Source organism: Phacochoerus africanus, chromosome 15, assembly GCF_016906955.1.
Source record: "Phacochoerus africanus isolate WHEZ1 chromosome 15, ROS_Pafr_v1, whole genome shotgun sequence".
Taxonomy (NCBI): domain Eukaryota; kingdom Metazoa; phylum Chordata; class Mammalia; order Artiodactyla; family Suidae; genus Phacochoerus; species Phacochoerus africanus.
In genome coordinates, this window is record NC_062558.1 from 76,903,942 (window position 1) to 76,927,507 (window position 23,566).

The 23,566-nt window shown below is 41.3% G+C and overlaps 4 protein-coding genes across 12 annotated transcripts in view; 1 reads left to right on the plus strand and 3 right to left on the minus strand.

Moving 5' to 3' along the window:
- The window catches only part of FAM149B1 (family with sequence similarity 149 member B1), a 72,738-nt gene extending 70,521 nt beyond the window's left edge, over window positions 1-2,217 (plus strand). For all 5 annotated transcript variants that reach the window (XM_047760719.1, XM_047760716.1, XM_047760720.1 and 2 more), the window contains 2 exons: window positions 153-231; window positions 1,803-2,217. In XM_047760719.1, the coding sequence (XP_047616675.1) occupies window positions 153-231; window positions 1,803-1,876 (153 nt within the window). In that variant the 3' untranslated portion in view covers window positions 1,877-2,217. The remainder of the gene's footprint in view (window positions 1-152; window positions 232-1,802) is intronic.
- The window catches only part of DNAJC9 (DnaJ heat shock protein family (Hsp40) member C9), a 78,462-nt gene extending 67,591 nt beyond the window's left edge, over window positions 1-10,871 (minus strand). For 3 of the 4 annotated variants that reach the window (XR_007132207.1, XM_047760721.1, XM_047760723.1), the window contains exons 1-5: window positions 10,791-10,871; window positions 8,391-8,621; window positions 8,075-8,215; window positions 7,195-7,449; window positions 4,821-4,907 (exon numbers count right to left, since the gene is read on the minus strand). Coding sequence is in view for 3 of the 4 variants with exons in the window: in XM_047760721.1 (XP_047616677.1) it covers window positions 4,821-4,907; window positions 7,195-7,449; window positions 8,075-8,215; window positions 8,391-8,621; window positions 10,791-10,871 (795 nt within the window). In the remaining variant the exon portion in view is untranslated. Of the gene's footprint in view, window positions 1-3,729; window positions 4,453-4,820; window positions 4,908-7,194; window positions 7,450-8,074; window positions 8,216-8,390; window positions 8,622-10,790 lie in introns of those variants that run through there. The other variant, XM_047760722.1, reaches the window with a different exon arrangement.
- Window positions 10,872-11,071: 200 nt separating this feature from the next.
- MRPS16 (mitochondrial ribosomal protein S16) lies at window positions 11,072-12,978 on the minus strand. Its single transcript, XM_047760724.1, has 3 exons — window positions 12,806-12,978; window positions 12,074-12,334; window positions 11,072-11,313 (listed from the first exon to the last, which is right to left on the minus strand). The coding sequence occupies exons 1-3, from the start codon at window positions 12,816-12,818 to the stop codon at window positions 11,180-11,182; spliced, it is 408 nt and encodes a 135-aa protein (XP_047616680.1). The 5' UTR covers window positions 12,819-12,978; the 3' UTR covers window positions 11,072-11,179.
- A 625-nt stretch (window positions 12,979-13,603) lies between these two features.
- The window catches only part of CFAP70 (cilia and flagella associated protein 70), a 109,806-nt gene continuing 99,843 nt past the window's right edge, over window positions 13,604-23,566 (minus strand). For both annotated transcript variants that reach the window (XM_047761719.1, XM_047761718.1), the window contains 4 exons: window positions 22,010-22,099; window positions 17,252-17,353; window positions 15,288-15,335; window positions 13,604-13,925 (listed from right to left, as the gene is read on the minus strand). In XM_047761719.1, coding sequence (XP_047617675.1) covers window positions 13,845-13,925; window positions 15,288-15,335; window positions 17,252-17,353; window positions 22,010-22,099 — 321 coding nt within the window. In that variant the 3' untranslated portion in view covers window positions 13,604-13,844. The remainder of the gene's footprint in view (window positions 13,926-15,287; window positions 15,336-17,251; window positions 17,354-22,009; window positions 22,100-23,566) is intronic.

The window sequence follows — 23,566 nt, forward strand, 5'->3', positions numbered from 1 at the left end:
AGTGCAGTCAGCCTACCTGTCCCCCAGATTGGTAGACAAAGCCAACAACACTGTTGTCCACCTTCAAGGTTTTCTCTTGTAAACCAACTAACACATTATCATTTGAGAGAAGTTGCATTGTAAGAAGTGTTTCATCTTTTTCTTTTTTTCAGCCAGATACACGATATCATCGTTCATGTGCTGCTGAGTATCCTCAACAGGCCAGATCTGGTAGGGGATCTGCTGGGACAGGTGAGACCATGGCTCTTATTTTACTGCTCTGTGATTAAGACCTTGCTTTTTTCTTTTTTGTTTGTTTTGGGATTTGGGGGTTTTTTTTGTGGGTTTTTTTTTTGTTGTTATTTTGTTTTGTTTGCTTTTGGGGCTACACCCACAGCATATGGAGGTTCCCAGGCTAGGGTTCAAATCAGAGCTACAGCTGCTGGCCTACACCACAGCCACAGCAACACAGGATCCAAGCTGCATCTGCAATCTACACCACAGCTCACGGCAACATTGGATCCTTAACCCACTGAGCCAGGCCAGGGATCGAACCTGCAGCCTCATGGCTCCTAGTCAGATTCATTCTATGACGGGAACTCAAGCCCATTAACTTTTTTGACTTCTAAGTTACATTGTATAGTCTCTATTTTCATAAGAGTGATGGGAGAAAATTTAAGAATGTTTTAATTCTCCCTAAAATGGTCTTATCACCATCAGGGTCATTTTCTCATATGTTGTAGGTAAAATTAAGAACTACTGGGCAGTTGAAATGTTTCCTATTAATAATCAGATTAATCAACAAGTACATTAGGAGTTCCTGTCATGGCACAGTGGAAACAAATCCGACTAGGAACCATAAGGTTGTGGGTTCAATCCCTGGTCTTGCTCAGTGGGTTAAGGATCCGGCATTGCCATGACCTGTGGTGTAGATTGCAGACACAGCTCGGATCCTGCGTTGCTGTGGCTGTGGCGTAGGCCGGTGGCTACAGCTCCAATTGGACCCCTAGCCTGGGAACCTCCATATGCCACAGGTGCGGGCCTAAAAAAAGACAAAAAAAGAAAAAGAAAAAAAACCAAGTACATTAAAAAGTAACCTGCCCCAAACCATCTCTGTAGTCCAAGTGAATTCTCTTAGTTCAGTTCCTAGTAGCATTGTTTGGTAGTCTCTGAATGCTTTCAGTGGATTCTATTCCTAGACCAGTGCTCAAAGCAGCATTGCCACCTCTGAGCTAAAATTTTTACATTCAGCCACACTTATGGTCAGATATAGCTTGTATAATATTTAGGTATGTGAAACAGATGTTTTAGTCTTTTTAAATTAGTGGCTACTTTCTAAAATTAGATTACTGTTTTCATCTCAATGTAGATTTTATTTGTTTTTACATAAAGTATGCAATTTTTATTGCCTTGGTAAATATATATCATTTGGTCAGTTTCCAAACTTAAAGTCTAACTAGGAGTTCCTGTTGTGGCGCAGCGGAAATGAATCTGACTAGTATCCACGAGGATGCAGGTTCGATCCCTGGCCCCTCAGTGGGTCAGCAGTCTGGCGTTGCTGTGAGCTGTGGTGTGGGTCGCAGACGCAGCTCAGATCACTCATTGCTATGGCTGTGTCGTAGGCTGGCAGCTGTAGCTCTGATTCGATCCCCAGCCTGGGAGCTTCCATATGCTACTGGTGTGGCCCTAAAAAGCAAAAAAAAAAAAAAGGCTAACTGATAATTGCAGCAAAAAAGCCCTGTACACATGAACACATGAACTTAAGATAATCAAACCTAGAATGTCTACTAATGTTACTTTATGATGTCATCTTTGTCTGACAGGTCCTCAGTTACACGGGTCTACAAAATCTCAAAACAGAGGTGGACCAATCTCTAGAACCAGGCAGGGACCATAGGGCAGATGAGACGAAACTGCTTCAGGCTGCAGGGAACACATGGGAAGGTTTCACAAATCAGTGTTGAGTCAACTAATGATACAGAGCTTGTATACAAGAGACAACCTGAAAGCATCTTCATGAAGAGTTATTTTGGTACAACTGACTGAGAGCAGTATCAGCCAAAGATTACATAGGTACTGTTTCCATCTCCAATTACTTCTTTCTGCATAAGTTAACCATTCCACCAGACACATAAGTTTGTACCCAAAGATGTAACAAATGAATAATTTCCTCCAAATTACTGCTCATGTTGTCTGTTAATGATCAGTTCAATTATTAAAGGATTCTGTCAGACCGTACACACACAGAAAGTAGCAAATTATTTGATAACATTAAGTTATCACTGGCTTTGGAATACTTCTGCTTGTGTTTAATTTCTAGAGAAGTGTACTCAATTTTAAGTCATTTTTAGGAGATAGTGCCACCAAAAATCTGAACTATTCATCATACAGATGTCATCCCTAAAGCTTTCTTTTTAGATATCTGGTCCCACAGGCAGAAAGATGTATATGGCAGGATAAGTAAGTAAAGACATAAACATTGAGCACTTGATATAAAGTAACAAATCAGTGCACTTTTTTGTTTATTTTAGGATAGGACAGTTCAACCTCACGGTACCTGCTTGACATCACATGTTATGCTTCTTCTTAAAGTACTTTAGTGGTCCTATTTTTTCTATATATTAAACTCATCTTGCCAGATTTTTCTCCTACATGTCTAAGAAAGGCAATTAAAAAATTTATAGAATCTTTCTATTAGTGAGCCAGCAAGACACAATTTCTTGAAATTTCAGAAACCCTGGAAATTAGTCCAGTATAAACGTATCCTAAGAGCAAAGAGAAATTTGACATTCTTTTGATTTTTTAATATGGACCTTTCCTGAGTGTACTCCTGAATGCAGCAGTGTTTTTAACTATGGCTTAAATTTATTTTATTTAAATTTCACTAAATTTTAATTTTGATGGTCATACTGATTTTAGATCTTACTGTTTATCTTCAGAGTTGATAAACTGACATGATCATTTTTTATTATATTAATGTGTTTTAATGCTATCATATGAAGACAGATGCTTCAAACAACCTGCATTAAATTATATTTTTATTTTAACCTGTTTATAATCACAAACTGAAAATGTGCCATGTGCTTACCTCAGATAAATTATGATACATGAATCTCAGTAACAGGTTTGTTTTACACATATGGTATCGAATATATTAGCGTATAAGAGATTTCAAGTTAAACAGTCTCTGAAATTTTTCCAAATATTCTAATGAATTCTTATCAGCTCATCTAAATTTAAGTCAAAAATCTCTGTATTATTCTCATAAACCAATACTATGAGTATGTGCTAACAAACCACTGGATCAAGATGGTTTGCTTTTCAAGGTTAAAGAGTCAGAAAGAGGCTTCAACAAGTCATTTAGCCCAGCTTCCTTACCTTTTATAGATGAGGAAACAAGTTCAGACAAACTCAGTAGTGACCTAAGGACATTCAGCAGTTATCGACAGGACTACAACATCTCTTTATGCTACTCAAACAAGGGATCTACTACAATCTGACTAGGACTACTTTTCTTCTCTCTCTGTTTGGCCAGCATGCAGCAGCTTGATGAGGAAGTCCCCAGACCAGACCAGACCAGGAATTGAACCTAGGCTATAGCAGTGAAAGTGCCTAGTCGTAACCACTAGACCACTGACCAGAGAACTGCCTCTTCTCTCCTTTATCCTAAGCACCATTCATGTTTTTTTCTGGATATCTTTTAAATGATCATACTGGGATCATTTAAAAAGCTCCCCCAGAACTTAACAGTCATTTTTTACTTGTTTATTTAATCATTTATAAGTCTTACAAAGATGCCTGAAGTAATGTGAATAACCCGTTTCTCCCAGATATGTCAAGCCGAGTATAAAACTTGGTTGAGAAAAAGAGAGTCTATGCGAGATAAGGCTAAAGCAAACTGGCAAGGACTTGGAAGACAGATATCCAGCAACCATACTGAAGGCCTGCCAGCTAAGAGATTATCTGTTCTAATAAACACACATCACTCAGTACTCTGCGGCTCACTCCCATGTGGTAAAATGATAAGTGCTGAAGGTGGGAGGCATTCTGGATAATGCCTTGTACAGAAGACCCATAGAAAAGTACTGTCAGGAAGTACACCACCCTCCTGTTCCCTCATGATCACCACCAAATTCTTTCATACAAAGACCTCCCAGAATTACAGGGTATTTCTAGGATATTCTAAGATCAGTTTGAGAGGATTCCGCTTGGTTTATGTAGTCAATCTGAATAATTCAGGCCTGAAAGACAACTTCTCTCAAGGGTTTGGTTGACACTTGTCTTCAAATCTTGACTGTACCTTGCCTACAATGGCACCAATTAACACCTAAGGCCTTTGAAGAGAAAATTCCATTATTTCTTTTCTTTCTTGAGAGTCGTTTTTTTCTGTCCTCGTTTGGAAGGTTTGCAGTACTTTGCTTCCATCTGAGCCAGAAAATTGTCCATTTCCTTTTGCCGATCCTTTTGTCTGCTCTGTTTGAAAAGTTAAAACACAAGCTTTCAAAACACAAGATGTCCACAGAGATAGAAGTACTTAGTGGTTGCCAAGGGCTGGTGCAAAGGGAGAATAGGGAATGACTGGTAATGGATAAGTGGTTTTTGTTTAGGGTGATGAAGATATTCTGGAATTAGTGCTGATGATGGTAAAACCTGCTAAATTTTCTAAAAATCATTGAACTGTACACTTTAAAAGGATGAATATATAGTACCTGAATTACGTCTTAAAAGCAAACAAAATGCCCACAACACTATAATCACACACTCCAAAGAAATTATTAGCAGTAGGAATCAGAACATGAAAGAACTGGCGGCCCCCTTCACAGACAGCCTGCCAGGTTTACCTGAATGACTGCTTTCAAGCTATCCACTCCTTCATCAAGCCCCAACTCCTTCCTACTCATTTCTGCTTCTTTAGCCTCCTCCTGAGCCTAAAACAGAAACTCATGTGAGATTCCATGGCAATCCAGCAAAACTAAAAATACACCCTCTTTCCCAGAAGCAAATCTATGTTAAGACCCTTTCACTTTGAGAATTACACAGATTAAAAGGATAAAATTACATATGTATGTGTCCTTCACTAAAAGGCAACATTGTTGATAGCAAGGAGTAGATCCTGACTCCAATAAGCATTTCTGAGTGTTCCCCATTTCTACTTGCTAGGGGCAAGCAGGCAGTTTGGTTTCATAAACCACGTGGTGACAGGAAGGAAAACAAAATGCTAGGAAAGATCACTTAACCAAGGATGCCCTCAAAATGTTGCCAGGATTTAGAGTCCTCCTCTGGAAATCAAATTTACTACATGTGACTCAAGGCAGCCTTGAGAGCAACCCTGGTTTAAAATTTCCCCTGAGAAGTTAGGATCAGCACTAACAAATTCAGTTTTAACCTTTCTTTACTGGATTTCAAAGCTACCTCTTGCCAAATTTTACTAGAACACTGATTCCAAAATACCACAAGAATACCTTGGGAAAGGTTAATAATTAGTTTATTCTTTCCTTCAGGACAACAACTAAGAGTCTAAGATGCCCCACCCTCCCCCTCAGTGAATTTTCTTAACAACAATGAATGCTATTAATACTCAGAATGATGGCACATTAGGACCTTGTTATTCCAATAAACAGAGACAGTTTCCACTGTCTACTTTCAGTCCTTGTATTCCGTTTCTTTTAACAACTATTCTCCCTCTCCAAGTTTGCAGGAGTGCCTCTCAAAACTATTCCACTGCGCCCCCCGCCAAACTCACAGGAAGTTTTTCAAGCTAACAGCGCATTGCTGAATACAGCTGTGCTCAGTTTCATCTGAAAAAAATGATTAACAACTTAAGCTAAATTGTCAACTTGAATGGAAACAGATGTAACCTGTGGGTCAAAATGATGATCTTGATACACATTCGCTTCTCTCAATTCATCTCAGGTGTCACCTTTCTCCTGTGTATCTAGCACCTAAAAGGTGCAGACTTTCCTTCACCTCCAGTTCAGCCACACATAATAAGGTACCCACCAAAGAGCTAAAATCCTAGACTGTCCGCTTTCCATGGAGCTCTCACTGTGAAAGCCAGCTATGGTGACTTCAGTACCAGTCTGGTCTTCCTCCTGACTAGAGGCATAGATGTCTGCCACCTTGAATCCACTCCCTCCCTGAACCTCAGATATCCTTAAACTCCTTTTCCCTACCATCATCCTTATCCTCACCATCTCGAGATATTAATATGGGTATAAAGGACACACGAGTCACAACCCTTGATACTCCATAAAAGTGTATCCCAAGTTGTATTTGGAAAAACCTTCATAAAAATAAACTAAATCATTTGTTTAAGAAAATGTACATTCTGGGGAGTTCCCGTTGTGGTGCAGCAGAAATGAATCCATGAGGATGCAGGTTCAATCCCTGGCCTCACTCAGTGGGTTGGGAATCCAGCAGTGCTGTGAGCTGTGGTATAGGTCGCAGACACGGCTTGGATCTGGTGTTGCTGTGGCTGTGGTGTAGGCCAGTGGCTACAGCTCCAATTCGACCCCTAGCCTGGGAACTTTCATATGCCAAGGGTGCGGCCCTAAAATGCAAAAAAAAAAAAAGAAGGTATTTTCTGGGTCCAATTCAAGGATCAATCTGGGCAAGACCAAAGGAATCTGAATTAAAAAGACACAGTCTGAAAAACAGACACAGTCTCTGTCACCCTCTCCCCACCCTTTAACCAAGTAAGAACCACAATCTAGCCTAGGTATCTGGGCTCCCTTACTTCATCTCCCAGGAATGCCCCAGCAAGGCTACAAGAACTGGCCCATATGAAGAATATTTCAGTGCTACTTTAAAATATTGATTATCTAAATAATCCATGCCATAAAATCCTCTTGAGCACAACATAGTAGGTTAAAAAAAAGGTTCCCTTAATGAGCTGATATGCTCATTTTATTAGATGAAAACTAGTAAAAAAGTTAACCCTTATCCTTTTTTCAGTGTTTTCTGTTTTTGTTTGTTTGCCACACCCATAGCATGGGGAAGTTCCTGGGCCAGGGACCGAACCCAAGCCACAGCAGTGACCTGAGTCACAGCAGTGACAACACAGAGTCCTTAACTACTAGGCCACCACCAGAGAAGTCCTCAGTGGTCTTAGATATATTTTCTTTTTCTTTTATGTATTTTTATTACTGTAAATATTCTCAAATTCTTTTTGGAAGCAGTCAAGATATAAATAACAAAGAGCATTCCAAATCTTACCCTTCTTTTCCTTGCATTCATTTTTTGCTTCGATTCTTTGACAAAGGCATTATAGGATGGGACCTCTCCAGCATCAATAGCTTGTTGTATAATATTCCTTATTCTGGGTTCTTCTGTGTATTGCACACACAGCACAGACTCCATAATCTGATCCATGTCACCCTTGAAGTCTAGATAGGCCTGTTTAACGTCAGCCAGCTCTTCTTCAGAACCTTTGTATGTCTTTTCAAAAGCTTGAATGTCCTCTAGAGATATCTGAACAAATGAGAGATATATGCTTTAACTTTGAGAATTTTATTTTAAATAAAAGGAACTCTAGTAAAAACTAAATTTAGGTCTTGAAATGCTTCTCCCCAATACACGTTACTTGAGCTGAAACTATTTTAAGGAACCAAATTTTCTATGCCAAAGATTTTCCAGAGTTCTCTCAGCCCGACCTTTACAACTGCTAAGCTACAGATCAGAAAAATTTAAGTGAAGTTTTCAAAGATGGGAAGAGACCCAGGAAAATACTCAAAACTTGCATCTAGATATGTAAAATAAAGCACATCTTGTAAAAAAAATTAAATGCCCCCCTTTTACTATAATCATTCTACATCAACAGATGATTAAAGATCCATTTCAGTTAAGTGTGTGTATGTGTATGGTTTCACACATACACATGGTTCAACCTAATAGTTAAATTTGTCCTTCCTCAAGATCGATAGGTTAGATAGGTATCTCCTGAGGAATGCCTGTGGGTATTTATTAATATATCGAAGCCAAATAAAAATTTCCTCATTCTTACACAATACAAAGTGCAAGACCTTAGAGGCATCCAATAAATCTTCGTTGAATGAATGATGGTAACAATCACAAGGAAATCTCCAGAGTTCTTTACCTTTTTAAAGAGTAATCTCCAATAGGTCTCCCAGTCCCGATCTTGGCTGAGCACATCAGAATCCTCGTCCACTGTTCCCTGCTCATCGTACACTGCCCTCTGATCTTTGTCACTCAGAACAGAATAGACCTTCCCGAGGATCTGCGGGAAAGAGCATCCAGAAGTCACCCCTGCCCCCTCACTGGAACAACACCGCGGAAAAAAAAAAAGATTAGAAAACGCCAAGGCCGGGTTCCGCTTACTTCACCCGGGCGGCGCTAAGCGGCCAGGAGACGGAAAGAAGCCCGGGCGGCGGGTGGAGCGGGGTCTAGCGTACCTGGAAGCGGCGAGTGGCGTCCTGCTTGTCGCCCTCGCCCACCCGGTCCGGGTGCACCTGCAGGGACACTTTGTGGTAACCACGTCGGACCTCGCCGTCTGAGGCCTCGCGTCGCACGCCCAACACTCGGTATAGGTCGGTGGTTCCGAATACTTCCTCGCACAGCTCCAGAAGTCCCATGGCTGGTAGTGGTGCAGAGCGGGCTGCAGCCTCACTGAAAACAGCAGGTCCCTACAACAGAGAAGAACACTACACCGCTTCCTTTTCCCGCGCAAAACGCCCAGGGCGCCTGCGTCATAAGAGGCGCAGGAAGGGGCGGGGTCACGACGCCACACTTTACGACGGCTGCAAAATGGGGCGTGGCTAAAACTGGCGTCAGCCGAGGTAGAGACAGGGTGTGGCTATGGCGTCCCAGATCTCTCTGACCAAGGGGATCTCCTTCTCCCCCGCCCTCTCCTCCGCGGCCCGACTCCCCTTATTCTCGAAACTTGGCAGCTATATTGTCAAAATCCCCGCTCAGTTTATGCAGTATAAGGAACGTTCATCATATTAAGCTGAATCTATGCATTGTTGTTTTGGTGGGGTTTTTTCGACAGCCCCGCGGCAAATGGAGTTTCCGAGCCAGGGATCAGATCCCAGCCCCAGTTGTGACCACCTCCACAGCTGTGGCAACATGTGCAACACGTGCAGGGGACAGGTATTGAACCTGCGTCCCAGAACTCCAGAGATGCTGCTGATCCCGTTGCGCCACAGCGGGCAACTCCTGCAATGCTGTTTTTTGCTTTTTTTCAGTTAAAAAAAAAGCCTAACATTGGCGTTTGGCAATTTCACATGGTTTAACCTAAAGATTAAATAGATTTGCTCTTTTCCAATGATGATTTGACAAGAGTATATAGAGCTCTAAGGCCCAAATAATTTTGCATCCTACAGGTGGTGGAACTGCTGGGGAGGGACTTTCCCTTGAGTCCTGCAATAAATAAGCCTATATTAAACAAAAAACACAAAATACCAATCTTTTAAAAACTTTTTTAATCTGAGAGTCTAGATTTGACATTTATTACAGAATCAATCCTATTCACCTTAACAGCTCCTGAATCACCTTCCACTTTGGTGGAGATAATATAATCCAACAATCATCTTAATAAAAACACAAGCTTTGGGGGAGTTCTCTTGTGGTGCAGCAGGTTAAGGATCCAGCATTGTCACTGCAGCAGCTCATGTCACTGTTCTGGTCCGGGTTCTGTCTCTGGCTTGGTAATTCCATATGCTGCAGGCATGTCCCCCTCCCACCCCGGCAAAAAAAAAAAAAAAAAAAAAAAAGGTCAACTTCAGAAGCAAAGGTTTTCTAAAGCATGTTGGATTTGAGGTAGTAGCAAGATAGGCTGATGCAATCATTTAAAACATGGTGAAAAATCTGGGCCTGGAAATCCAAAGCAAGGCCAGGGCTAGAGAAAACTTTGGAAATCAGGGAGAGGATGAGCCCACACAGGAAGTTTGTATATATACCAATCTTTTAAAAAAGATAGACAAGGACAACAGTAGTCGAGTTGGCAGAAACTCAGTAGCTCAAATACCCATTTCACATCAGTTCCCCTAACTGATCAATACTTTCCAGAATCACATTTGCCTCTGCTCTACCAATTAAAGTTTCTCTGAAGACCTCAAACCAGACTTCTGTGGTTTCCAAAACATTTCTCTTTCCTAGATCCAAGATACAACCCAACTAAAGTCAGTTCCTCTCTGCCTGTCCTGCCTACAAAGTCTCCTCAAAGCAAGTGGAGGCCAAACAGTGACAACCCTGGCAGAATTTGTGACCCCCAGATTTTGAGGTGGCTGATAACTATTCACAGAATACAAAGCCCAGAGAATAAAATAAGTTGGTACACTGATAGAGCTTGAGAATCTCCTCTATAAATCTTCTATATTTTAATCTTACACAGAATATAATTCTTGCTACAGTTCTGGTAGAATAGATAATGTATTTGGGGTTTGTTTTCTTTTTTTTTTGTTTTTGGCACAACTAGTCATTTACATTACCAAATCATGATACCTAAACCTGATTCTATCACTGACTTTTTAAGTGGACTTTTGTAAAGCCCCTCATTTTTGCTTATTCCTCCACCACTGACAATATAACATGTTGGAAAAGGACTCCAAGTAGGCACACTGAGGGTTGACTCTTAGCTCTGCCCATTATTAAAACTATGTGGCCTACTTCCAAACCTCAGCTTCCCCACCTATAAATTGGAGATAACCCTACCTAACTTCATGATACCTTGTAATTCTCAAAAATAATCTTGCATGGAAAAGGCCTAGAATGTATGTAGGTACTTTACAACATTATCTTTCTTTCAGCTATTCATTCTTAAAAAGTAGCCTAAAAGCTCATAACAAACCTACCTTGGAAGTAACTGTGTTCTTGAGTTGGTGGGATGATCGCAAATGATTACAGGAAGAATTACTTGGATAGGCCATGAACATTCTGGTTGGCAGCTTTGAAACAGGGAAGTCTTGGAAGGCAGCAGGCTAAAAAGTTGTCCAATAGAGGCAGAATCCAACCCACCCCACAACCACTGTTTTCCCCAGATGAAGGCTGAAAAAGCTAAGTAGTACCTATACCAGCTTTACGTCAATCAAGAACAAACCTTCCCTGAGCCCTGTTCAGGCCAGAAAAGCATGGGTGACTTTAAAAAGTACATTTATTAACCTCTAAGTCTAATAAAACTAAGAGTTCTGCACAAATGTTTTAATTGGACTTAAACTTATTTCCACTGCTACACTCATTTAAGTCAGCTCGCTTTTGTTTCTGTAGCCTCTGTATCTGTTTTCTGAGACGCTAAGAGGACTTCTCGTGCCCGTTTCCGTCGCAGCCTCTCAGCATTTGTGATCATCATGGGATGCAGAGGGTAAAAGCCAGAAAGACCTAAAAGTAACAGGATTTTCATTCATTATAACAATACAAGTTAATGTTTCCCTGGAAACTCAGCCTCACTGAACTGAAGTCTAACAAACTGAAGAGCATAGATTCAAAACAAGCTCTTCACTTGCCAAAATGTTTTACCTCTTCCCCCCAACTCCCTTCTTCCCATTTACTGCAAGAAGACAATGGATAGGAGTTCTCGTCGTGGCGCAGTGGTTAACGAATCCGACTAGGAACTATGAGGGTGCAGGTTCAATCCCTGGCCTTGCTCAGTCGGTTAAGGATCCGGCGTTGCCGTGAGCTGTGGTGTAGATCACAGACACCACTTGGATCCCGAGTTGCTGTGGCTCTGGCGTAGGCCGGTGGCTACAGCTCCAATTAGACCCCTAGCCTGGGAACTTCCATATGCCACGAGAGCAGCCCTCAAAAAAGCAAAAAGACAAAAAAAAAAAAAAAAAGACAATGGATACTGTCTACTTCCTAACACTATTCTCCTTACTTGATAAAAAGATCGACTGACAGAGATCCATTCAAATACACCATTCCCAATTTTTAGCATAAAAATCTCAGTCACCCATAAAGTTTCACAAAAGGAGTCCACAAAAGGGGTCTCCAGGTTCTAAACGGCAATTAATCAATTTCAGTTCTCACTCCAATCCTGATTAGCCTGGAGATAATGAAAATCGTTCTGAGTTCCCATGATTTTGGAATTGACTTCATTTTAAAATCCTCTCAGAGGTAAGACTAGTGCAGAGTTAGTTACCCAGAAGCTTTTCCACAGGCTTAGAGAGGTGGGCCCCACAGCCAATCCAATGTCTGATCCGGTCCAAGTTGAGAGCTACGAGTTTCTCTCCATGACTGTTGGGCAGCGGATCATAGGAGCCCAGCTGCTCTACAAAACGGCCATCCCTGGGACACTTGCTGTGAGCAGCCACGATGCGGTAGAAAGGCCGGTTGGTACAGCCACCCAGGGCAAGGCGGATGGTTAAATGGCCTCCACGGTAGGCCTTGCACAGAACAGAGGCTGTGGAGAAATAAGCAGTTAAGACACAAGAACTGAGGGCACAAAATGGACTAAATGAGGCAGATGAAACAACTCCCTTCCTCTACTGAAATGTCCTTATTTCCAACCAACTCTTGTCAATCTGTCGAGATACCTTTTTTTCTTTTTGTCAAACTCCTCTCATGCGCTCCAGCTATAAAGGACCTTCCTCCTCACCCTCTAGTGCACTCACCACAGGTCTGCCATTTACTGGCTCTGTACCATGTCGGAGCCCAGCTGCCTCAAATATATGATGAAAACCATTTATTTCACAGAGTTTCCGCAAAAACTTACACACACACATTCACACAAAGGGGAGGATCAAACGTGTGGCAGTTTGTTTCAGGCTGGCTTGCCTCCAACTAGCCCAGGAGAGCGCAGCTTCACGCTATCCCCCATGCCTCCTACCCGCTCCACCGCCCAGAAGGTCTCCCGGGGCCCCTATCCACTCACTGAGCTGGACCATGGCGCAGCCAGAGGGCGCCGGGGCCTGTGCGCCAGTTCCGGCCGATCGGCTCTACGGTCAAGGACTGCACGGCGGACAGACAGGAAAGGTCAATGCCCCCGAAGCCCCGACCTCACGCCTCAGCGACCCCAGCCTGGCTCCCCGGTGCCGGAAGCGAATGGCCCATTTGCCCCGCCTCTTCCGCTTTTTGCCTCTATGCTGCCGGTAACGCCGCAGGCAGAACTCAACGCGCCTTTACTGCCTCCGGAAGGGGGCAGCCAAGCCCTGTGCGAGCGCCCGGCTCCCTCTGGCTGTGGGTCCCTGCTGGAGGGAGGAATATGGGGAGAATACCGAGAGCGGCTGAGAGGTGCTAAACTGCTCTACAAATCCATCCTGCCAGCAAACTTTCTTTTGAGCACGTTAGGGCCAAGGTGCAGTGCTGAGATCTCAAAGATGAAAGGGTGCTGTTCCAGGCCCAAGGAAGCTGACGGTCTGGTGTGGGGGAATTATATGTAAAATATATATATATAATTCTTTTTATTTTTTATGGTGTTTATTTTTTCCATTATAGTCGGCTTACAGTGTTCTGTCAATTTCTACTGTACAGCAAAGTACCCAGTCGTACCTATATATTCTTGCATTATCCTCCATCGTGTTCCATCACAAGTGACTAGATATAGTTTCCTTTGCTATACAAGCAGGATCTCATTGCTTATCCACTCCAAATGCAATAGTTTGCATCTATTAAAAATATATAATTCTTAAATGACTTCAGTGTACCTTAATTCCAGAACCACACAGAAGAATTCAAAACCTCTTATTTAGATTTTTATTGCCACCCGGTTTACTGTCAACCAGTAAAACTTCCAGTAACATAGCCATCCAGTATGATATCCAATGGAAATACATGAATGAGTTTCAATTTATGTTGAAGATCTTTTTTTAACTCATCCACAGCTCTCATATGGTGAAACATCCAGGATTTAATTTCTCTGAGAAGGAAAGGAGCTTAGCATCCCATACAGAAAATTCTTCAGGTGGAAGTTGTCAGAAAGATGGATTTCCAAAGCCAACTGTCTCCTGTACTGTGTGGATCTCTGTAAGCAGATTCTCATCTTTCAATTTCAGCTGCAAGAGAGGAGGAAAGGAAGGACATAGGTCATGCCTGATATACCTATGTAGAGACCTCTTATTTTCAGAGCCACAGCTAAATTCCATCCTTGGGGTGGAATTGACTCTTCTTATATTCTCTGTTTCATGGTAACTCCATTAAAAAGAACTCAGAACAGTATGCAGCTTACATGGATGTGTTCACGTTATGAAAATTCATAACATGAACACTCACAACCTGGGCATTTTTTTTTTTTGTAAAATAATGTTTATTTTTAAAGGAGTTTCTACTGTGCCTCAGCACGTTTAGAACCCCACTAGTACCCATAAGGACGTGGGTTCAATCCCTGGCCTCGCTCAGTGGGTTAAAGATTCAGTGTTTCCACAAGCTATGCTGTAGGTCACAGATGCAGCTTGGATCTGGTATTGCTGTGGCTCTGGTGTAGGCTGGCAGCTGCAGCTCCATTTCAACCCCTAGCCTGGGAACTTCCACATGCCGAAGGTGTGCCCCTAAAAAGAAGGAAAAAAAAAAAAAGAGTTCACCATATCACCCATATCTTGACCAATGTGTAATATTCCCATATGGCAAATGAGAGAAAGAAATCAAAGACATTAGATCTAAGTTTAATTTTAAAATCTAAATGTGTAGTAGACACATTTGTTGCCTACTGAAAACTTTCTTCTTTTACTAACAAAATCTTCATTTTCAGGGAAGCAATGTAGCCAGCCAAAAAGCCACATTTCCTGCTTTCCTTGGAGCGAGGGGTAATTTCAATTTTGGCCAAATTTTTACAAGAAATGTAAAAGCCATGTCTCTTTAAAAGTAGGTGAAATAGTTAGCATCACCCCTTTGTTCTTTCCCCACTTTGTTCAAATTACTTGCAATCACAACTGATAAACTAGACCAGGAGTTGGCAAATGATGGCTCATGAGCCAAATCCAGCCTGCTGCCTCTTTCTGTAGGTAAAGTTTTATCTGAAACACAGCCATGCTCATTTGTTTGTGTATTGCCTATGGCTGTTTTTGCACTACAAGGGCAGAGTATAATAGTTACAATAGAGACTATGTAGCCACAAAGTCTGAAATATTTCCTATTTTGCCCTTTACAGAAAAAGTTTGCTGACCCCTGGACTAGACCAACACCTGAATTTGATTTGTGAGGAATATGAGGCTCAAGGAAGTTAACAAAAGATCCCCTATGGTAATATATGTGGATTATTATTACAAACCCAGCAGCCCCATGATAATGGCAAAGGTAAGAAAAAACTCTTGAAAGATATTCTCACTGTGAAATGCTATAAAGTCCTGATTAAGCCAGCATCTTTCTCCCATTTTCCCAGCCTCAGTACAGTACAAACAGCAGAGTTATTTGCATCATACCTTCATTGTGTACTTGTAGGCCTGCTCAGCTTCCAGCTGCCGTCCAGCCTGAAAAAAAGAGCACCAGCTACTGATGATGACATATCATAAACATTATTATGGGAAAGTATATTGCCAGCATTTCTACCAAAAGCAGAGGATTCCACAGCTTCTTAGTTAAGAACCTCTTAATTTAAAGAGGAAACAGGAAAATGAAAACTGGTAGGGAAAAGCAGATATTCTAATACACACACACACACACACACACACACACACACACACACACACATCTCCTTCATTTCAATGACTTCTCATTTTTTTCCCTGAAAATATAATGAGTCATTTGTTCCTCTAAGGATTGAAGCTATTCTGTTAATAAAAGCTAACACACAGTGCTTGCTTTTTGGTTTACATTTATAATTGTCTGTATTTTAAATGCTTTATTTCCATACATACCATGATTATTTATATTGATATTATATATTTAAATGCCACTAGGGTTCATAGATAGAGAAACCTGGGCATAAAGGGGAGAAATAAATTGTCAGGGATATAAAGCTAATAAGTGGAGGAGCCAGGTTTTAAAACAATGCAGTCTAGCTCCAGAGGTCAAGATTTTAACTACTGCAATTTATACTGTCTCTATGCATTAGAAAAATCAGATACTGGGAGTTCCTGCTGTGGTGCAGCGGGCTAAGGATCCAGCATTGTCTCCCTGGGTGTTTTGTTTTGTTTTTTTTTTGTCTTTTTGCTATTTCTTTGGGCGGCTCCCGAGGCATATGGAGGTTCCCAGGCTAGGGGTCTAATTGGAGCTGTAGCCACTGACCTACACCACAGCCACAGCAACGCGGGATCCGAGCTGCGCCTGCAACCTACACCACAGCTCACGGCAACGCCAGATCCCCAACCCACTGAGCAAGGGCAGGGACCGAACCCGCAGCCTCATGGTTCTTAGTTGGATTCGTTTCTGCTGTGCCACGATGAGAACTTCTAAAGTATCTATCTGAATTCTGATCTCAGCAAAAAATGTCAGAGACAATTATAAAGAAGATGTTTAATAGCATCAAGTACATTTTTATTTTTTAATTGTTTTGCCACACATGTGGCATGTGGAAATTCCTGATCCAGAGATCAAACAGCTGCAGCCTGAGCCACAGCAGTGACAACACCAGATTCCTAACCCACTGTGCCACCAGGGAACTCCCTGGTGCATTTTTTAAATTCTGGGATCTTTTGGGAAAACCACTTTAGTCTATCAGTGATATCTATTGGTCATTTTGTTAGTAATTCATTTGTCTGCATCCCCGTAGCCTACTTTGCCTTGATTTTTATCTTTGCATTTTTATATAGCTTTTCTAGGCCATATATGACATTTCTGATAGATCCAGAGCATAAATGGAATGACTATACGATTCCCAGGCTTGAGCTCCTAAATGTGAGAGCACAGACAGGAAGAAAGTGCTGAGGAGGGCAGAAGCAGAACATCTCATTTCCCTCAAGTCTAATCTTCCATCCCATACACAGCCCTTAGACAGCTCCTAACTGCAACTGCAGACCAAGATCTGATCCATACATGCTCCTTCACCTTGAGGCAAGGGACACACTAGGCTGAGCTTGGTTTGTGTGACCTGGGCTAGGGCCTGCTAAGCAGCTCAAAAGTGCCACAGGGAGCCCACTGCACCTGGAACCCCCACTAGCAATCAACCCCAGTTCACCCCACTCCCACTCACCTGGGACTACCAAACCCAAGTGCCTTGCTCCCATTTTTAGAATCTCCATTCCAGACAAACACACCTGAGCATATGATTTTCAAGCACATTCTAAGTAGAGGCTTTTCAGACATGGCCTCTTTCCTCATCAATATAATGACCAAATGTGAAGTTTATGAAACCTCAAATATTATGCATTGATGACCCCTGCTCTTTCTTTACTTGGTCCCTCACCTCTTTGCCCTATGAGAGCACTGTCTAAGGATAAACACTCACTTTCAGGCAGACCAGAGCCAGATAGGCCCATACTTCAGCATTGTAGTTGTTCAGTGCATTGGCTTCAGAGAGAGCATCCTCAGCCTCTGTGAGCTCCTCCAACTTGATAGAAAAAAAGAAAAGCGTGTGTGATTTGTTAAGTCAACATTGGTGTACATGACCCATACTAAAAGTTTTTAACTTTTTAAATTTTTAGCAACAGAACTCTTTCTTCAAATAAAATCTTATGTGGTGGTGTTCCAATACATGAACTAGTTAAAAGTAAAACTGCTCTGGAGTTCCTGTCATGGCTCAGTGGTTAACAAACCCGACTAGTATACATGAGGACGTGGGTCAATCCCTGTCCTTGCTCAGGGGGTTAAGGATCTGGCGTTGCAGCGAGCTGTGGTGCGGGTTGCAGACACGGCTCAGATCCAGCATTGCTGTGGCTGTGGCATAGGCCAGCAGCTACAGCTCCGATTGGACCCCTAGCCTGGGAACCTTCATATGCCGTGGGTGTAGCCCTAAAAAGACCGGGGAAAAAAAAAAAGGACAACTGTTCTAATTAAAAAGTCAGGTGGGGGAATCGGGAGCCCTGCCTGCTGTGCTCTCAATTTTCACTCCTCTCTTCTTCCTTTCCTCTAAGCAGGCCCATCAGGGCATCCATGAACCATGAAGTTTCAGGTGACAGGGTTGGAAAATCAGAAGTATGCAGTCACGTGTGCATCATTCAGTGATTTCCCCATACACAGTGGGCTGTCAGATAACTTGTTTATTTCTTTTATATTGTGCATCCCTTTCTTAAGGTTAAAAGTCCTATTAGCCTGTAAAAATACTGTTCAGAAAGTTTCTCTTTCCCCTAATATTAGTTATTAACAGTACAAGCCTGAGCAATCAATATAATATTGAGAGATTCTAGAGTGCTCCTTGAGCTCTGGGCACATGGATATCATTGCTGCTCCCTAAAACTAAGTTTGCTTTGTAAAATCTTCCAAAAGGCCACCTAAGGAAAGGATAAAGTACTTCCCTCTCCCCAGTAGCTCTTCATTTTTTTCTCTTTTAGGAAAGAAAATAATGGGTTTCTAGGGTCAAGACAATGAGAAGAATGGTCTTTCGGCAATGCCCATACCTTGGCCCACACTTTAAATGTCTCAGAGATATTGATTCAATCAACCTATATTTGCTAAAGATTTACTCTATGTCAGGCAATATGCTAGATACTGGGAATAAAAAGAAAAAAAACCACAACTTCCTGCCCCTAAAGAATTCAAAAGCAAATACACGAAAAAATTAAAACAAAATGAAACTCAAATACATAGAGTTATGATACAAAATAAACATTTCTATAATAAAACATATATATAATCTAGCAGAAGGACTAAGGAAAAGAGGGATAAGTCTATCCTGAGATGAAAGGATGGCATCAGAGAAGAAACATTGCTAAGGTGAACCTTGAAGGATAAACAGGAATTTTTTAGCTGTACAAGGTGAAGAAAGGCATTCCAGGTAAAAGTAATTTCATATACAGACGTATGGAGGCTCCAAGAGCATGGCTTTTTTTTTTTTTTTTGTCTTTTTGCCTTTTCTAGGGCCGCTCTCACAGCATATGGAAATTCCCAGGCTAGGGGTTTAATCGGAGATGTAGCCGGTGGCCTACGCCAGAGCCACAGCAACTCAGGATCTGAGCCGCATCTGCGATCTACACCACAGCTCACGGCAATGCTGGATCCTTAACCCACTGAGCAAGGCCAGGGATACGAACCCTAAACCTCATGGTTCCTAGTCGGATTCATTAACCTCTGAGCCACGACAGGAACTCCTCAGGAAACTTTTAACATACCTGTGTGGCTGGAGAAGAGAGGAAGGGGGAGGGAAAGAAGGAAGGAGAGACAGAGGACAGGGAGGAGGGAGAGGCGGAGAGAGAACAAAGGAAGTAGTAAGACTAAAGAGTTAGAGAAAGAGTAGATCATTCAAAAAAAAAAATCTGAATGTTATTCTGAAACAAGGTTTTAAATAAAGGAGTAACCTGGTACTTGCATTTTTAGAGACCACTTTGATTACAATGTGGGAGATGAACTGAAAGAAGACAGGAGACCACCCTCACAGATAAGCAGGGGGATGAGGCTTAAATTAGAGCATTACAAACAGGAATAGAGAGGAGAGAGTGGACTCAACAGACATTCAGGAGATGAAATCAATAGGCTATTCGATGCCTATTTAAAAGTAATAGGAGTAGACTAGGATAGCTTTTAAGTTTCTGGCTCTGTTGACTGGGTTCATGACAGTCGCATTTACTAAGACAGAGAATATAGAAGCTGCAGGCTTAAAGAATACGAGAATCCTTCACATTTAAGTTAGGTTACATTTTGGATATGTACATTTTGATGTGTCTAGGGGACCATCAAATGGAGCTGTCCATTGCATTATTTGATATAAGGGTCAGAATTTGAAAAGTGGTATGAACTGAAGCTTTAGGATTCATTAGCACACAAGAGGTAGTTAAGACCCCTGGGGTAGGTAATATTTCTTAGGGAGAATAAATAAGGTGACAGGAGAAGAGCTGGCTGTAGAACCCAGGAGGACCCAACAACTGTGATGGGAGCCAACAAAAACGACTAAGGCTACCAGAAAGGCACAGAACTAGAAGAATATGAATGCTGTACTGTGAAAGTCAAGGAAAGAGAGGGCTTCAAGAAGGAAGCAGTCAATGGGTTAAGTGCTACAGAGACTTCATGTAAGTGTCCACTGCTTTTGGCAATAACATGTTATAAGGGGTCCCTGTCAGAGAAGTGTCAGCAAAGTGTTAAGGAGTATACACCTAATTGCAACAAACTGAAGGATAAATGGGACCTGGGAAATGAAAAGATAATTCACAAATAAATAAATACATGTAGTACATGATTTCAACTTCATTAGTGATGAAAATATAAATTAAGATACCTATCAAATTGGGAAATGATAATGCCCATTGTTGATGAAGTAATAGTAAAATGAACTCTCACAGCTCTGGCAGAGTATAAATCAGTATACAGCCTTTTTAGAAGGTGAGCTGACACTACAATTTAAAGACTTCAAATTTATTCTACATTTTTTAAAGAATGTATCCTAATGAAATAACAGAATTAGGCACAGAGATTTATGTCCAAGAATGTTTATTTCCACTTTATTTATAATAGTATAATTGTAGAAACAAAAGACATGTCCAATAATAGTGGGCAGTCAAATAAACTGCAGTATATCCACACATAGGGATAGTGTGACTAAAACACTGCTGGTGTGGCAGACATTACTTGGACAACTTAGCAACAGGGCTTAACCTAAGGGTTTTTTTTTTTAGTTTCTGTCTCAATGAAAATACTTTTTACACTACTTAAACATAAGCACGACTTTGAATAGTTGGCTTCTTGTACTTTCAACAGTGCTGTTAGGTTTCTAACAGCTACACATCTTTTACATCCTTTTTGGGAAGGGGGAGCAGGAACATATGACTTATATGTAAGTGACCACATGTCCCGGTTGGCTTGGGACAATCTATGTCCTAGTGTAATTATTAATATCACCCCTTTTGTTCTCAGGGGTGCCCTGGTTTGTATGATAAATTACATGGTAATTTTACTTATGCATCCAAACTAGGGAATACCATGCAGTTATCAAAACTCACGTTTTAGACTATTTGATGATGTGAGAAGGTACCAATGCTATATTAAGTAGAAAAGAGATTATAAAGCAGTAAATACATTATTTACAATTTTATACACTAAAATTGCTTTCATAGATGTATGAAAAAAGACGAAAACGTTTACAGTGAATATCACTGAGTGGTGGAATTATCAATACCCTAATATTTTATTTTTATATTGTATCATCCAAATTTTCCATAATGAACATATGTTACCCTTACGGTTAAAAAAAAAAAAAAAAAAAACAGCAGTGAGGAATAGGAGACAAGGAATGTAGATAACTCTTTTGGTTAAGGAAAACAACCAGGAAGGTTATTGTTGCTGTTGTTTAGTAAGAAGGGGGAAAGTACAGGGAAAGAGCTGATAGAGAAGGAAAACTTAAAAGCGTAAATCATCAAAGAGAAAAGAATATTAAAAGAGTAAGGGATTAGGAGAAAAGGAGAGGGATGGAATCAAGAATACACATGAAGGGGAGTTCCCTGGTGGCCTAGCAGATAAAGTATCTGGCATTGTCACTGCCATGGCTCTGGTTATAGCTGGGGTGTGGGTTTGATCCCTGGCCTGGTAACTTTTGCATGCTGTGGGTGCAGCCAAGCAAAAATACACATGAAGGAAGTAGACAAGGTCAGGATAATGCATACCTCTTTCAAAGATTGGAGGAAAGGTGGGAAAAGTGACTAAAAAGTTTTTAGGAGTGGTGGAACAAAAGGTCTAACAAAAGCTTTAGCAACTCCTCCTTAACATAGAAGGGCCACAGAGCTTAATAAGTATCAATTAATTTATTTAATTGAGTAGGTTCTTCATATCCATATTGCCTTTTTCTTACAGATAACCTCATAAATTATGAACTTTTATACCCAACAACATGCCATTTTTTATTATATAGCTTCATGTTTCAGTTTTTATGAGATTTTTAAAGAATATTTTATTTTGTAGTTCAGATTGAACTTCAGTTTACTGAACAGCTTTGAAGAGCAACTCTTCATTAGAGAAGATTGCCCTGCTTGCTTCCCACCATCATCACAAACTTTCAGGGTGCTTGGAAGACCAAGGAGTCAAGGTCAGCTGTATGCCTAGTGTCAAGCCTTGATCCTCTTACCCGATAACAGGCGATTCCCAGTCCCAGCCAGGTGAGGCATGAAGGTGATCTCTTACAGGCTTGCAGGTAGGTTTTCTTCGCCTTTTCATACTGTAAGAAGATAGCACCACTAAACTATTGCTCTTCTAGCATTGCTAGGACAATCATGGCGCTACTGTAATTGTATTCTATACCAATCTAAATTAGATGAGTCCTTGGATTATATATATATGGAAGCTCCCAGGTCAGGGATTGAACCTTCGCCACAGCTGTAACCAGAGCCACAGCAGTGACAATGCCAATCCTTAACCTGATGAGCCACCAGGGAATTCCAAGAGAAGTTTTACCTTCACAGGAAAATTGAAAGGAAAGTACAGAGATTTGCCATTTACCCCTTGTCCCCTCACATGCATAGCCTCTCCCAATATCAACATCCCCCAGCAGAGGGGTCATTTTGTTATAAATAATGAACATTAGCATATCATCATCACTCAAAGTCCACTGTTAACCCTATGGTTCACTGTTAGTGTTGTACATTTTACGTATGAACAATGTGTGATGTCTTTCCCTCATTAGAGTATTTTCACTGATATATCAAGCCTCTGGGCTTCATCTACTCATCACTCTCCTTCCTCCAACTCCTGGAAATCACTGATATCTTTACTGTCTTCATGATTTTGCCTTTTCCAGAATGTCATCCAGTGGGAATCACGCAGTACATAGCTTTCTCAGATTTGCTTCTTTTATTTAATAACAGGCATTTAAGGTTCCTTTGTGGGGTTTTTTTTCATGCTTGATAGCTCCTTTTTTTTTTTTTAATCATTGGGTAATATTCCATTATCTGGCTGTATCACAGATTTGTTTATCCACTTACCTACTGAAGGACATCTTGGTTGCTTCCAAATTTTGGCCCATATGAATAAAGTTACTATAAACATCCATGTGCAGGTTTTTGTGTTGACATGAGTTTTCAACTTTAGGAAAATAGAAGGAGCACAACTGCTGTATCTTATGTTAAGACTATTCTTGGTTTTGTAAGGTATTGCCAGAGTTCCCATCGTGGCTCAGCAGTTAATGAACCCAACTGGTATCCGTGAGGATGCAGGTTTGATCCCTGGCCTTGCTCACTGGGTTAAGGATCCAGTGTTTCCTTGAGCTGTGGTGTAGGTCACAGACACAGTTTGGATCCCGCATTGCTGTGTCTGTGGTGCAGGCTGGCGGCTACAGCTCCAATTTGACCCCTAGCCTGGGAACCTCCATATGCCTCAGATGCAGCCCTAAAAAAGACTTAAAAAAAAAAAAAAAGGAATCGCCATACTGTCTTCCAAAGTGGCTGTATCATTTTGCATTCCCACCAGCAATGAATGAGAGTTCTTGCTGCTCTATATACTTAACAGCATTTGGCTCTGTCAGTGTTCCAAATTTTGACCAGATTTTGGTGTATAGTGATACCACATTATTGTTCCAATTTGTATTTCCCTAATGACATGATGTGGAGCATCTTTTCATGTGCTTATTTGCCATCTGTATTTCTTCTTTGATGAGGTGTCTCTTAAGGTCTTTGGCCCATTTCTTAAT